The sequence below is a fragment of the Symphalangus syndactylus genome, chromosome 7 (assembly GCF_028878055.3).
Source record: "Symphalangus syndactylus isolate Jambi chromosome 7, NHGRI_mSymSyn1-v2.1_pri, whole genome shotgun sequence".
Taxonomy (NCBI): domain Eukaryota; kingdom Metazoa; phylum Chordata; class Mammalia; order Primates; family Hylobatidae; genus Symphalangus; species Symphalangus syndactylus.
Genome location: NC_072429.2, coordinates 85,145,638 through 85,159,631, shown reverse-complemented (window position 1 = coordinate 85,159,631; position 13,994 = coordinate 85,145,638). Strand labels below are relative to the sequence as shown.

The 13,994-nt window shown below is 40.4% G+C and overlaps 1 protein-coding gene and 1 pseudogene across 6 annotated transcripts in view; one reads left to right on the top strand and one right to left on the bottom strand.

Moving 5' to 3' along the window:
* Nucleotides 1-13,994, top strand: part of RMDN1 (regulator of microtubule dynamics 1) — a 39,784-nt gene that overhangs the window by 2,061 nt on the left and 23,729 nt on the right. For 2 of the 6 annotated variants that reach the window (XM_055286679.2, XM_055286680.2), the window contains exons 1-2: nt 3,534-3,761; nt 5,138-5,255. In XM_055286679.2, coding sequence (XP_055142654.1) covers nt 3,633-3,761; nt 5,138-5,255 — 247 coding nt within the window. In that variant the 5' untranslated portion in view covers nt 3,534-3,632. Of the gene's footprint in view, nt 1-3,480; nt 3,762-5,137; nt 5,256-13,994 lie in introns of those variants that run through there. The other 4 variants (XM_055286678.2, XM_055286682.2, XM_055286681.2 and 1 more) reach the window with 4 other exon arrangements.
* Nucleotides 7,060-8,671, bottom strand: LOC129486570 (solute carrier family 2, facilitated glucose transporter member 3-like; annotated as a pseudogene).

Genomic DNA, 13,994 nt, shown 5'->3' with positions numbered 1-13,994 from the left:
CCACTAATTGGATTGCGAGTTTCAAATTTTCCAGAATATATAGTATCCATACCTAACCTTCAAAACTTTTCTTTTCACTAAAATAGGGAAATAGTAGAGGCAAGACGATGGTTTTGTACTTTTAGTATCCAAACAGCAATCTATCATTTAAATACATAGTGCCATAGCTATTCAATGTATTTATTCATTCTCCTTAGCTACAGTCTAAATCCCATTCTACTTTTGTTCTCATTCATTCACCCATTAATTTAACATGTGTTGAATTCATGTTAGATACGAAGCCTAACAAGGTTCTAGAAATAAAACACCACCTGGTGGAGAGTTAAATGCATGTTAAAATGAATGAGATATTCACAAAATATTCTTTCTCCTATGTATTTTGATCCTCATATTTCTATCTTCACTCTTTCAGTCACATTTTTAATTACCTCATCCTGTCTTACAGCTTTTGTTTTTCCTTTTTTCCTTTTTTTTTTTTTTTTTTTTTTTTTTTTTTGAGACAGGTTCTTGCTGTCACCCAGCCAGGCTGGGATGCAGTGGTGCGAACACGATTCACCACAGCTTCAACCTCTCAGCCTCTCAGGCTAAAGTGATCCTCCCACCTCAGCCAGTAGCTGAGACCTACAGGCATGAGCCACCGTGTCTGGCTAATTTTTGTACTTTTTGTAGAGATGGGGTTTCACCATGTTGCCCAGGCTGGTGTCAAACTCCTGAGCTCAAGAAATCCACTGGCCTCAGCCTCTCAAGTGCTGGGATTACAGGCATGAGGCACCACACCCAGCCTTAGTCTCAGAGCTTTGAATTCCATCTATATTTTCTCTTTTTTTTTTTTTTTTTGAGACAGAGTCTAGCTCTGTCACCAGGCTGGAGTGCAGTGGTGCAATCTCAGCTCACTGCAAGCTTCACCTCCTGGGTTCACGCCATTCTCCTGCCTCAGCCTCCTGAGCAGCTGGGACTACAGGCGCCCACCACCATGCCTGCCTAATTTTTTGTATTTTTAGTAGAGACGGGGTTTCACCGTGTTACCCAGGATGGTCTTGATCTCCTGACCTCGTGATCCGCCCGCTTCAGCCTCCCAAAGTGCTGGGATTACAGGCGTGAGCCACCGCACCCGACCTTCTTTAATTTTTTTTTTTTTTTTTTTTAAAGACGGTGTCTCACTCTGTTGCCTGGACTGTGATCACCGCTCGCTGCAACCTTGGACACTTGGGCTCAAATGATCCTCCCAGCTCATCCTCCTGAGTATCTGGGACTACAGCATGCACCACTACATGCAGCAAATTAAAAAACAAAAACAAAAAAACAAACAAACAACACCAAAAAAACATTTTTTTGTAGAGACAGAGTCTCACTATGTTGCCCAGGCTGGTCTCAAACATCCTGGGCTCAAGCTATTCTCCTGCTTTGGCCTCCCAAAATGTTGGGATTACAGGTGTGAGCCACTACGCCTAGCCTATATTCTTAAGGTTATCAAACTTCCACACCTTTCCTCTGAAACTCCACACTCCAACTCTCTATGCTTTACTTGGCTGTTGTATTAGTTATCAGTTGCTGTGTAACAGATTACATCAAATTTAGTGGCTTAAAACAGGAACAATCATTTATTATCTGTCATAGCTTCTGTGGTTTAGGAATTTAGAAGTGGCTTAGCTCGGTGCTTCTGGCTCATCATCTCTCTTGATGTTGCAGTCAGATATTGGCCAAGGCTGCAATCATCTGATGGCTTGACAGGGGCTGAAGGAATTCTTCAGCCCAAAAGTTCAATTGTGCCAAGGCTGAGAAACCCTGCTTTAAACCGATGGGACTATACATTTAAAAAATACTAATGTCATGAAAGACCAGGGCTGATGATTTAAAGATTTAAAGAAAGTAGAAACATAACAAATGCAAGACGTTATCAAGATTTGATCTTGAATTTAGAAAAAAATCATTAGTATAAAGGACAGTATTGGGAATTAAACAAAATTTGTATATTAAATAATAGTATTCTGTCAATTTCAGTTTCCTGATTTTGATAATTAAACTGAGACTAAGTAAGGGAATGTCTTGTTTCTAAGACTGAAGAGTCATGATATCTGTAATCTACTCTCAAAAGGCCTAACAACAGAAAATACTAGGAATATAATATGTGTATTATAGGTAAGATACGTAAAGAAAGATAAAGCAAATGTGAGAAAAAGTTAACAATGGCTGAATCTAGGTGAAGAATATATGGGAGTTCCTGCAACTTTTCTTAGGATCTAATTTTTTTTTCAAAGCTAAAAACTTAATTACAAATTCCATCTATTAGAGATATCAGAAACTTAATTTCAGTGTTATCATGGTATCCACTGGCATAAACATTTAGCAATATTGAGGGGGTAGCTACCAGTAGAAATGCATAAAACAAAAGTGATTCTGTCTTTGGGAAAAAACGGCTAGGTTTCAGAAGTTGGGAAGGAGATCTATATATTTTTAAAGATAGACTTTAAAGACATAATCCTAAAGAAATATAGCTGATTTAATGGGAACTACTGGAGGTAGCAATCATATAGTAGAAACAGCACTGGACTCAGAGTAGAAAGACATGAATTCCTGTCTTCTAACATATCCTTGGTTAGGTTAATACATCTCTTTGAGTTACAGTTTTTTCATTTGTAAACCTGGGATACCAGTTACTTCACAAGGTAGTTCGGCAGATCAATACGACTATGTATTAATTCCCTATACACTATTAAAAGTACCATAGAAATGCAACCTAATTTTTTAAAACCATGACTCGCCTCCCTTATTACGCATAAGATTTTTCGTGAAACCCATATAGTAGGTACTCCATCTGCAGTCTGTGTTTCCACCCACCCTGAGCAGGCCTCAAGTAGGTTCCAAAACGTCTTCATTTTCCCACAAAAGAATTCCACTCGAGCAAGAAATTTTATTTTACTCGAGTAAAATAAAATACTTTGCTCGAGTAATTAAAACATCTTATTGAAGAATTTTAGGGGAGACCAGGGTTTGTTTTTGTTTTTTACTACACATGCCCTAGCATTCAAGGGCATCAATATCCTGTCCAGAGGCTTCCTCCCGCTAGTTCCTCTTCCCAAAACGCTTTGCATTTTTTGTTCCTTTGCTCTGGACTCTCTCTTGAATCCACCCCCTTGAGTCGCTCAGTCTCTTCCTTTCCCTTCTTCATGTTGGGCAACTTAATTCTTCCAATTATTTACTTCCAAAAAAGACCCACTAGTACCAAGATTCAATCGACTTTTGAAGGCAGCATTTAATTAAAATGACAATTTTTTTTCTGGCATACTTGTATTCTCGGGTCTATTTCCAAGCTTTCAGTTCTGGCGACTTATCCTTGTGCCCAAACCATGAAAGACCCTTACACAGATGGAGCAGAAACAAGTCAGAGAGCCTGAAGAGGGCGCTCTCACGGCCGCAGTCCTGGACGCAGGCGCGGAAAGTCCATTAAGTCCCACCCAATCGGGGTATTTCCCACCCCCTAAGCCCGTGCGCCGGAATCCATGGGGGCGGAAGAGGTGCTGGGCAGGAGGCGGGCCGGCGCGGTTCTTTCCGGAAGGATTGAGGCTGCTTTAGCCCCGCCCGCCTCCGCAGCTGCCTGAAGTAGTGCAGGGTCAGCCTGCAAGTTGCAGGTCATGTCGCTGGTCGCTCGACTGTGGCGCTTTCTCTCTTTCCGACGTGGAGCCGCCCCGGGGTCTCGTCTCCCTGCGGGGACTTCGGGCAGCCGCGGGCACTGCGGCCCCTGTCGATTCCGCGGCTTTGAGGTACCCCCGTGGTCCTGGCTCCCACTCCTCACTTCCTACTCAGTGGGTTCCGGCTCCCCCTTAACTTAAGGGGTGGCGGCCCCGCGCTGCCTACGGGAATGTGGTGAACCGAGGAAGGAACTCGGGGCCACTGTGCCTGGAGCACCCGGACAGGTCCCTTCCATTTTGCAAACCTCCGCTATCCTAAACTGAGGCTGTCAGAGAAGGAGTGGGGTTTGCCCCCACGTGCCCCAGAAGCTGCCTCCTACCCGCCCTTCTTGTGCAAAATGTAGAACAGGACGGGAAAGAACCTTGACCGCTGTGAAATTATTCTCACTGTAGGAGATGACAGATACCACAACAGCGCTTGAGGCTGCCCCTTTCAGACTTTGAAAAGTGTGGGGTGTGATTTAAAAAGTTCTACGACTCAGAAGCAGAGATTTCATACTGTTTAGGTTTTTGTTTAAAAATGATTATTTCTGAGTTGCCTGTTTTATCTGCGTAACGTCAATGAAGGTTGTCGGCATGTTGTAGTCTCAGTTCTGGTATTTCTGTTAGACTGCTCGTGGGCCTCTGTTTATTCTTGTCAGGGAATTGGGGAATGGCATTAGTGCATATGATATGTTTCACATGAACTAGGTGTTTCATTATTTTAAACTCAAATTTTTAACTGCTCAGTTAAAATCTTTCAGAATTATTATGGGACTGATGGTGGGGAGGGGTGGTTAAAATTTGGCATATTCCCTTTCCTTGGAAGTTTATAACCAAATGGGGAGGTGATAGATAATATAGGCAGAGAGATGGGAGGAGTTCTAAGTGTGAAACTAGTTAGCCTTAAGTTTTCAAATTAGAACAATGATGAATTTGAAGTCCCATTTTAGGCCTGGCCCCTTGGCTCAGCCTGTAATCCCAGCACTTTGGGAAGCCGAGGCAGAAGGATTGCTTGAGTCCAGGGGTTTGAAACCAGCCTGGGCAACACAGTGAGACCCTGTCTCTACAAAAAAATTTAAAAGTTAGCCATGTACATTTTTTATATGTAGTAATTACTATATATGATATTCTTAATCTTGTCTGTAAGATTCATTTTTATTATGTGTTGGTGTCTCATATTTTACTTCATACAATTTGCAATATCCATGCATTTGCAAATAAGTTGTAGCTCTTCCTTTCCAGCAGGAGTGTGATTTTTAGATGAGCTATGACTCCAGGCGATATCTTTTTCTTCATAAGATACGCTTTGAGATAGTTTTACTAAAGATTTTGATGAAGTAATTTTTAAGCTTCCAGTATTATGATCGATTGCTTTGGAGGTGGGAGAAAATTCATGTAATTTTTGCTTGGGGTAGCAGTACCTTCAAATTTTCAGTTTGTAACTCTTAACATAATTGTTTCCATAGGTAATGGGAAACCCAGGAACTTTCAAAAGAGGCCTTTTACTCTCAGCTTTGTCTTATTTGGGTTTTGAAACTTACCAGGTTATCTCTCAGGCTGCTGTGGTTCATGCCACAGCCAAAGGTAAGCATAAATTAGACTTATGGAACATTAAGAGTTTTTTTGTGTATATACATTCAGAATTTTTATTTTAAAACAAAGAATCAGGGTAATGTTAATAATAGAAAATCCACATGGAAATATTCACAATCTGCTCAGTGAGAAATGGGAAAACAACTTTCCTGCCTAACTGCCAACCTACTGTTTGAGGATCCAGAAGTTGATGTGAAGTTGGAAGAAGGTCACCTTTTCCAGCTAAACCCCACTCCATAGCTATGTGCATTTTTATTTGAAGTCTCCGTGACCAGAGGAAACAGTGAGAACTGAGAACCAAGATACTGTTATTGGCAAGGGTTTGACTAAAGGGTCTGAGATGTGTAAGCACCAAGAAGGGAAAGGGAAATTAAGCAACATATGAAAAAGGGGCTGTAGGAATGCAGAAAAAATAAGTCAACAATAACCTATTTCCATCCAGATCAAAGGGACAGTGCACACATATTCATCCTCTCAAGTGTGGGCTACACTGTACATTGACTCATACTATCTCAAACATGGTCTGTTGGAAAGATTCAGACCCCCCTAAGGGTACTTGGCGTAGGACCACAGTGACATGGTAACAGACATAGACAAGCATGGCATGACCCTAAAGGCAACAACACACCTTTAGATAATAATCGTTCAGAAAAAAATCCCAGAGCTGAGGTTATCAATTCCGAGTTAGCTATAAATATTCTTTGGGGAATTCCTTTAAAGATATGAGTTAAAATAAAACAGAAAATCAACACCTAAAATCTCCTAAAGAACAAAATGGAGAAATAATGAATCTCTACTAAGAACCAATTATTTTAGGTTTCTCATCTGGATGGCTCTCCCACCAGATAGGTGGTGGGATTACTTCAAAAGTAATGAGTCTCCTACAAGGAGGAGTTCTTTGGTCCAGTGAGGGGGAACAAGCTTTCTAGAAATAACTTTCCCTTCCCTTGACTCCATTCAAAATTAGAACCCATCAACCACCATTAACTACAATGCCCATATTAGTTAATAATCCTAGATTTCAAGTACTGCTACATGTAAACTATTAAAGAAAAAAGTTCCAAAGGAAATCAATAACTTCATTATGTAGCCATACGACTTTTATGAGAAATTAAACTTAAGAGTTTTCATCTGAAAGACAGAAATTGTTAAGAGGTAATGTGCAGACCTCAGGCACCACATAATATACCCTCCTATAATGAACTACATTTCTCCCTAAATTCTCCATATTGCATGCTAACCTCTCCAGCATGAAATCTACTGTATAACCTCTCTTTAAACACCTCCCTCTAATCTCAATTTCCTTCTGTTTTTATTATTTGGCAAAATTACACTTAAAAAAGTAAACATTTCCACCATGGGACATGTATACCTATGTAACAAACCTGCACATTCTGCACCTGTATCCCAGAACTTAAAAAATTATGTAATTAACCAGAGGGTAAAATAAATAAAACTCAAGTTAATTTGCCTTTTAGAGCTATATGGAAGTGAGGAAGGTGCTGTTACATAAACCTCCTCTGCCTTCCACACTCATATGTGTATCTTCTTCCTGATAAGTCTGAAGTTGGGGGAACTGCACCTTACTTTTCCTCTCCTATATCCCCTAGTGCAGCAATATAAGAACCCAAGGAAGGAAAAGGTGGCAAAGTTGACATATGCCAAGTGGCCAGTGCCTCTTGAAATGAAGGTAGGTTCACTTGGTCTCTCCTAAGCAGAAGAGAATGTCCAGGAAATAAAATATTTAAAAAACCATTGAAAATCCAACAAACCCTAGCATTGAGGTGCGCATGGAGTGCGTGGGATAAGAAAGGAATCAAGTAGCAGCATTCAGAAGCAGTCCTGGGTTCATCCTGATGAGGTCTCTCCTTCATTCAGGGAGAGGTGGCTTTCCCATGCTGGGAGGGAGGTGGAAGGAGGCATGACTTAGACATTGGTGGTGGTCTCCTTAGCAGCCTGGATGCTGTTCATCTCCATGATGCCGTCCTTCCCAGATCTATTTGCACCATGTGCCTGCCCTTCAAAGGCCCATGTGATATCCTCAAAAGCCCTGCCACGGGTCTCGGACTTTGAAGAAGATAAAGGTCAAGAAGGTGATGAGGAAGCCAGCGAAGATAATAAAAACATAGGCTCCTAAATAATAAGCAGCAGAGGGGAAGAGCAGTCCGACTAAGAAGTTGGAGGTACAGTTGGAGCAGCCGGCCATTGCAATTGCAGCTGGGCGGGGGCCCTGGCTGAAGAGTTCGGCCACAGTAAACCAGGAAATGGGACCTGGTCCAATTTCAAAGGCCACAAAGACCAAGATAGCCCCGATAAAGACAAAGCTCATCCCATTATACTCATCCTTTAATAACAAACAGTCATGAGCATGGAACAAAAAGCCATCCCTCCAAGGCCTATCATATGCAGAGTCCTTCTTCCGGCCCTTTCCAGCAGAAATAGGGAAACAGTGAAGATAGTATTAAACACACCTGCACCAGTGGTGGCATAGATGGGTTCTTGAACACCTGCATCCTTGAAGATTCCTGTTGAGTAATAGAACACAACATTGATTCCAGAGAGCTGTCGAGAGAGCTGGAGCACAATGGAAATGATGATTGGCTGTCGGTAGCTGGATACTCTAAAGAGCTCCAGCACGGTGACTTGCTTTTCTTGTGACATCCTTGCACTCTCATCTTGCATCTCCTGCTTTTCTTGGGATACATCCTGGGTGCCCCACAACTGCTGGAGGATCTACTTAGCATTCTCCTCTTCTGTTAATGAGCAAAAACCTGGGACTTGCAGGGCAAAATGGAAGGGCTGCACTTTGTAGGACAGCAGGAAGGATGGTAAAGCCCAATAGCACCGGCCATAGCTCTTCAGACCCAAGGATGAATTTGAATTCCAGATCAAAGATCTGAGCCACCAGAATTCCGACGATGCCCAGCTGGTTGAGAGTGCCAAAGGTACCCTGCAGGGCAATAGGTGAGATCTCTCCAATGTACATGGGCGCAAAACCTGTGCGCAGTCCACAGAAGAGGCCAATAACCAAGCAGCCCAGGATCAGCATTTCAACCAACTCAGCTACTTTACACAATCCCATAAGGCAGCCACCAGAGACAGCCAACAGGTTGACGATAAGCATTGAATTGCACCTGTCAAAGTAGTTGACAGAGTCTAACAGAAAAGGAGCCAGTCATACCAACAATGGAGAATATGGCCACAGACAAGGACCAGAGGGACATGAGCAACATCTCAGAGGGAGGGATATTTGCCTGGTCACTCAAAGTGTTATTGATAAATTCCTTTATGATCATCTCAGGAGCATTGATGAGTCCAGTGTTGTAGCCAAATTGGAAAGAGCCGATTGTAGCAACTGTGATGGCAGTGATTAGAGCTGGGGTGACCTTCTGTGTCTCCATGGCCCTGATCTAATTCTTTTCAAGTCTTCAAGAAGGATCTAGGAGTGTGATTCCAGAGATGCCTTTTTCAGCCAACAAAACCTTCAAAATGTCCTTCTCAGCAACAAGTTTTCTCCAGGTCCTCAGGAATGTTCTAAATGCTCACCATTACAGCATCTCTGAAGTTATTTTTGTTTGTTATTTTGTTAATAGCTTAGTTTTTTGTTTGTTTGTTTTTGTTTTGAGATGGAGTCTTGCTCTGTTGCCCAGGCTGGAGTGCAGTGGTGCAATCTTGGCTCACTGCAACCTCTGCCTTCCAGGTTCCAGCCATTCTCCTGCCTCAGCCTCCTGAGTAGCTGGGATTATAGGCACATATCACCACACCTAGCTAATTTTTGTATTTTTAGTAGAGACAGGGTTTCACCATGTTGGTCAGGCTGGTCTCAAACTCCTGACCTCATGATCTGGCCGCCTCGGCCTCCCAAAGTGCTGGGATTACAGGCATGAGCCACCACGCCTGGCCTAGCTTAGTTATTTTTATATAGATAATGAAACTAACGTTGCTATGGTCTAGATTATTTTCTGCCTTTGTCTACGTGTCAGTCTAATATCATGTATATATATTTTTTCCTAGAAATTAGAGCTGCCTCAGTGATGCTTTATTAACAGTTTCTATTTTTGTAGAGCCCTTAACCTAAGAAGAATATTCTTTTACATTTTTAAAGGATTGAGTTTGAAGAGTTGGGGGGAAGAAAAAGAACATGCTACAGAGACCATGTATGGCTCACAAAGCCTGAAATATTTTATTCTCTGGATGTTTACAGAAAAAGTTAGCTAAACCCTGCTTTATAATGACAAAATGAAACAAATCCCAGGGTGTTATATTCTTCTTGATTTGGTTAACAAAAGGCTCTAGTACTTTGAGATAGATAGATTTTATTTACAAACAGAATGCTGCTTGGTAAGTAACAAGTTGAAAGTGAAAAAAAGAAAAATCCATCAATTTCTTATTGGCGTAATATAGATAAGTAAACGTATATTAAAACTTGGCTGGGCATGGCGGCTCATGCCTGTAATCCCAGCACTTTGGGAGGCTGAGGTGGGAGGATCACTTGAGCCCGGGAGTTTAAGACCAGCGTGGGCAACAAAGTGAGACCCCCATCTCTACAAAAATTCAGACAGTTAGCTGGGTGTGTGATGCGTGCTTGTCCCAGCTACACAGGAGGCTGAGGCAGGAGGATCACTTGAGTCCAGTAGGTCAAGGCTGCAGTAAGCCATGATCTCACCACTGCACTCCAGCCTGGGCAATGGAGCAAGACCTTGTCTCAAAAAAAAAAAAAAAAAAAAGACTTGCCAGTTAAAAAAAATTAGTTAAGCCAATTGTGAGCCAAAATTTCTGTATATTAGAGCGATATCGTATGAAGAAATTAATGGGTTAAGCTTTTTTGTTTTTTACAATCCTCACTTTTTAATTATAAAGGAGAGGGTGATTGGGGAAAGAAGCAGCGATTTGTTTTTGAATAGATGGTCTTATTAAACTTCTGATAGAAGAATTTGAGAATGTGATCTAAAGGTTGCTAGTTAACTATTGATTTCATTTATCTATGATTATCTTTTCCTTAAAAAAGCAGATAATTGAGAAGCCCTGCACTGTTCTTTTTTTTTTTTTTTTTTTTTTAATGTATTTATGAAGAAGGACAAAGCAGAGAACTTGGTTTTGTTACTGGCTGAATGAGATATTTTGGCAGATACTTAAAATAATTCATCTTTTTAAAGCAACCTAGACTTTAATTCTCACAGCAGCCTTACAAAATAGTTAGGACAAGTCTTATTATCTTATCACATTATAATAATTTTTGAAAAGAAGCTCACAGAGTTAAACTTCTTGAAAGTCAAAATGTTAGAGTGGAGATTAGAACTTTTTTTTTTTTTTTTGAGACAGAGTCTCACTCTGATGCTTAGGCCACAGTGGCGTGATCACAACTCGCTGCCGCCTCAACCTCCCTGGGCCCAGGTGATTCTCCCACCTCAGCCTCACGAGTAGCTGAGACTACAGATGCACACCACCATGCCTGCCTAATTTTTGTATTTTTTGTAGAGACGAGGTTTCACCATGTTGTCTGGGCTGGTCTTGAACTCCTGGGCTCAAGCAATCCACCTGCCTCAGCCTCCCAAAGTGCTGAGATTACAGGCATAAGCCACGACACTCAGCTCCTTATCTCTATTCTTCGAATCTATCACATTTAGTTTCAGTGTATTTTGGCAGCATTATAGAAATGATTGTAAAGACGTAGTGCTTTCTGAAGTAACAAAATTCAGTACTTTGAAAGGGAAAACCAGAATTACTTTTGGCTTTATCATAGTCCATTTTTTTCTTTTTTATTTTTTTCCAACTTTTATTTTAGATTCGGAGGGTACACGTGCAGGTTTGTTACGTGGGTAAATTATGTGTTGCTGGAATTCGGTGTACAAGTGATTTTGTCACCTAGGTAGTGAGCATTGTACCCAGTAGGTAGCTTTTTGACACTCGCCTACCTCCTGCCCTCCCCATTTTAGGAGGCCCCAGTGTCTATTGTTCTCGTCTTTGTGTCCATGTGTACTCAGTGTTTAGCGCCCAGTTACAAGTGAGAACATGCAGTATTTGGTTTTCTGTTCCCATATTAATTTGCTTGGGATAATGGCCTGCAGCTGCATCCATGTTGTAGCAATGGATGTGATTTGGTTTTTTTTAAAATGGCTTTATAGTATTCCATGGTGTGTATGGAACACATTTTCTTTATCCAGTTCACCATTGATGGGCATCTCAGTTGATTGCATGTGTTTGCTAATGTGAACAGTGCAGTGATGAACTTAAGGATGTGTGTGTCACTTTGGTAGAACGATTTGTTTTTCTTTGGGTATATTCTCGGTAGTGGGATTGGTGGATCAAATGGTGGTTCTGTTTTATGTTTTTTTAAGAAATCTCCAAACTGCTTTCTATGGTGGCTGAACTAATTCATATTCCCACCAGCAGTGTATGAGTATTCCCTTTTCTCCACAACCTCACCAGCATCCGTTTTTTTTTTAATTTTTTTTTGACATTTTAAGAATAGCCATTCTAACTGGTACGAGATGGTATCTCATTGTGGTTTTGATTTACATTTCTGTGATGATTAGTGATGTGAAACATTTTTTCATGTTTATTGGCTGCTGCTTGTATGTCTTCTTTTGAGAAGTGTTCATGTATTTTGCCCATTTTTTAGTGGGATTGTTTTTTGCTTGTTCAATTGTTTAAGTTCCCTATAGATTCTGGATATTAGGCCTTTGTCAGATGCACAGTTTGCAAATGTTTTCTTTCATTCAGTAGGTTGTCTGTTTAAGAAACCTGTTGATAGTTTCTTTTGCTGTATAGAAGCTCTTTAATTAGGTCCCACTTACCTATTTCTGTTTTTGTTAGAATTGCTTTTGGAGACTTTGCTATGAAATCTTTGCCAAGGCCTATGTCCAGAATGGTGTTTCCTAGGTTTTCTTCTAGGTTTTTATAGTTGTAGGTCTTATATTTAAGTCTTTAATCCATTTTGAGTTGATTTTGTATACGGTGAAAGAAAGGGGTCTAGTTTCTATCTTCTGCATATGGCTAGGCAGTTATCCCAGCACCATTTATTGAATAGGGATTCTTTTCTCCATTGCTTGTTATGGTCAGCTTTATTGAAGATCAGATAGTTGTAGCTGTGCAGCTTTATTTCTGAGTTCTCTAACCTGTTCCATGGCCTATGTGTCAGTTTCTGTATCAATATAATGCTGTTTGGGTTACTGTCTTGTAGTGTAGTTTGAAGTCAGGTAGTGTGATGCCTACAGCTTTGTTATTTTTGCCTAGGATTGCCTTGGCTATTTGGGCTCTTTTTTGGTTCCATACAAATTTTAGAATAGTTTTTTGTAATTCTGTGAAAGATGATGTTGGTAGTTTGATAGGAATAACAAATAGGAATCTGTAAATTGCTTTAGCTGTGTCTCACAGATTCTGGGATGGTAAATATTTGTTTTCATTAATTTCAAAGAAGTCTTTGATTTCTTCTTTAATTTCATTGTTTACCCAGAAGTCATGCAGGAGCAAATTGTTTAATTTCCATGTAATTGTATGGCTTTGAGAGATCTTGATCTTGATTTCTATTTTTATTGAGCTGTGATCCGAGAGAGTGCTTGGTTTGATTTCAGTTTTTTTTTTTTAATTTTGTTCAGAATTGCTTTATGGCCAAGCATGTGGCCTATCTTAGAGTATGTGCCATCCACAGGTGAGAAGAATGTACATTCTATTGTTCTTGGGTAGGGTACCTTGTAGATGTCTGTTAATGTCCATTTGATTAAGTGTCAACTTTAGATCCTGAATATTTTTGTTAGTTTTCTGCCTTAATGATATGTGTAGCACTGTCAATGGAGTGTTGAAGTCTCTTAGTATTATGGTGTGGTTATCTAAGTCTCTTTTTAGGTCTCTAAGAACTTGTTTTATTAATCCATGTGCTCCAATGCTAATGGTATATATATTTAGGATAGTTGTCTTCATGTTTAATTGAACTCTTTATCGTTGTGTAGTGTTCTTCTTTGTCCTTTTTTATCATTGATGATTTAACATCTGTTTTCTCTGAAATAAGAACAGCAGCCTCTGCTCTTTTTTGTTTTCCATTTGCTTGATGTTTCTCCATTCCTTTTCTTTGAGCCTGTGGGCATCATTGCATGTGAGATGGGTCTCTTGAAGACAGCATGCAATTGGGTTATGCATCTTTATCCAACTTGCCACTCTGTGTCATTTAAGTGGGGCATTTAGCCTGTATACATTCAAGGTCCATACTAATATGTGAGAATTTAATCCTGTCATCATGTGGTTAGCTAGTTGTTATGTGAAATTGATTGTATAGTTGCTTTACAGTATCAGTGAGCTGTGAACTTGTGTTTTTGTGGTGGCAAGTATTGGTCTTTCATTTCCATGTTTAGCACTCCTTTAAGGACCTCTTGTAAGGCAGGTCTGATGGTAAGAAATTCCCTTAGCATTTGCTTGTCTGAAAAGGATTCTATTTCTCTTTTGCTTATAAAACTTAGTTTAGCTGGATATGAAATTCTTCGCTGGAATTTTTTTTCTTTAAGGATGTTGAATATAGTCCCCTAGTCTCTTCTGGCTCATAAGGCTTCTCCTAAAAAGTCCACTGTTAACCTGATGGGATTTCCGTAGTAGGTGACCTGCTGCTTCTCTCTAGCTGTCTTTAAGAGTTTTTCTTTCATGTGGACCTTGGAAAATCTGATGACTATGTGTCTTGAGGATGGTTGTTTTATATACTATCTTGTAGGGGTTCTCTGCCTTTCCTAAGTTTGCATGTTG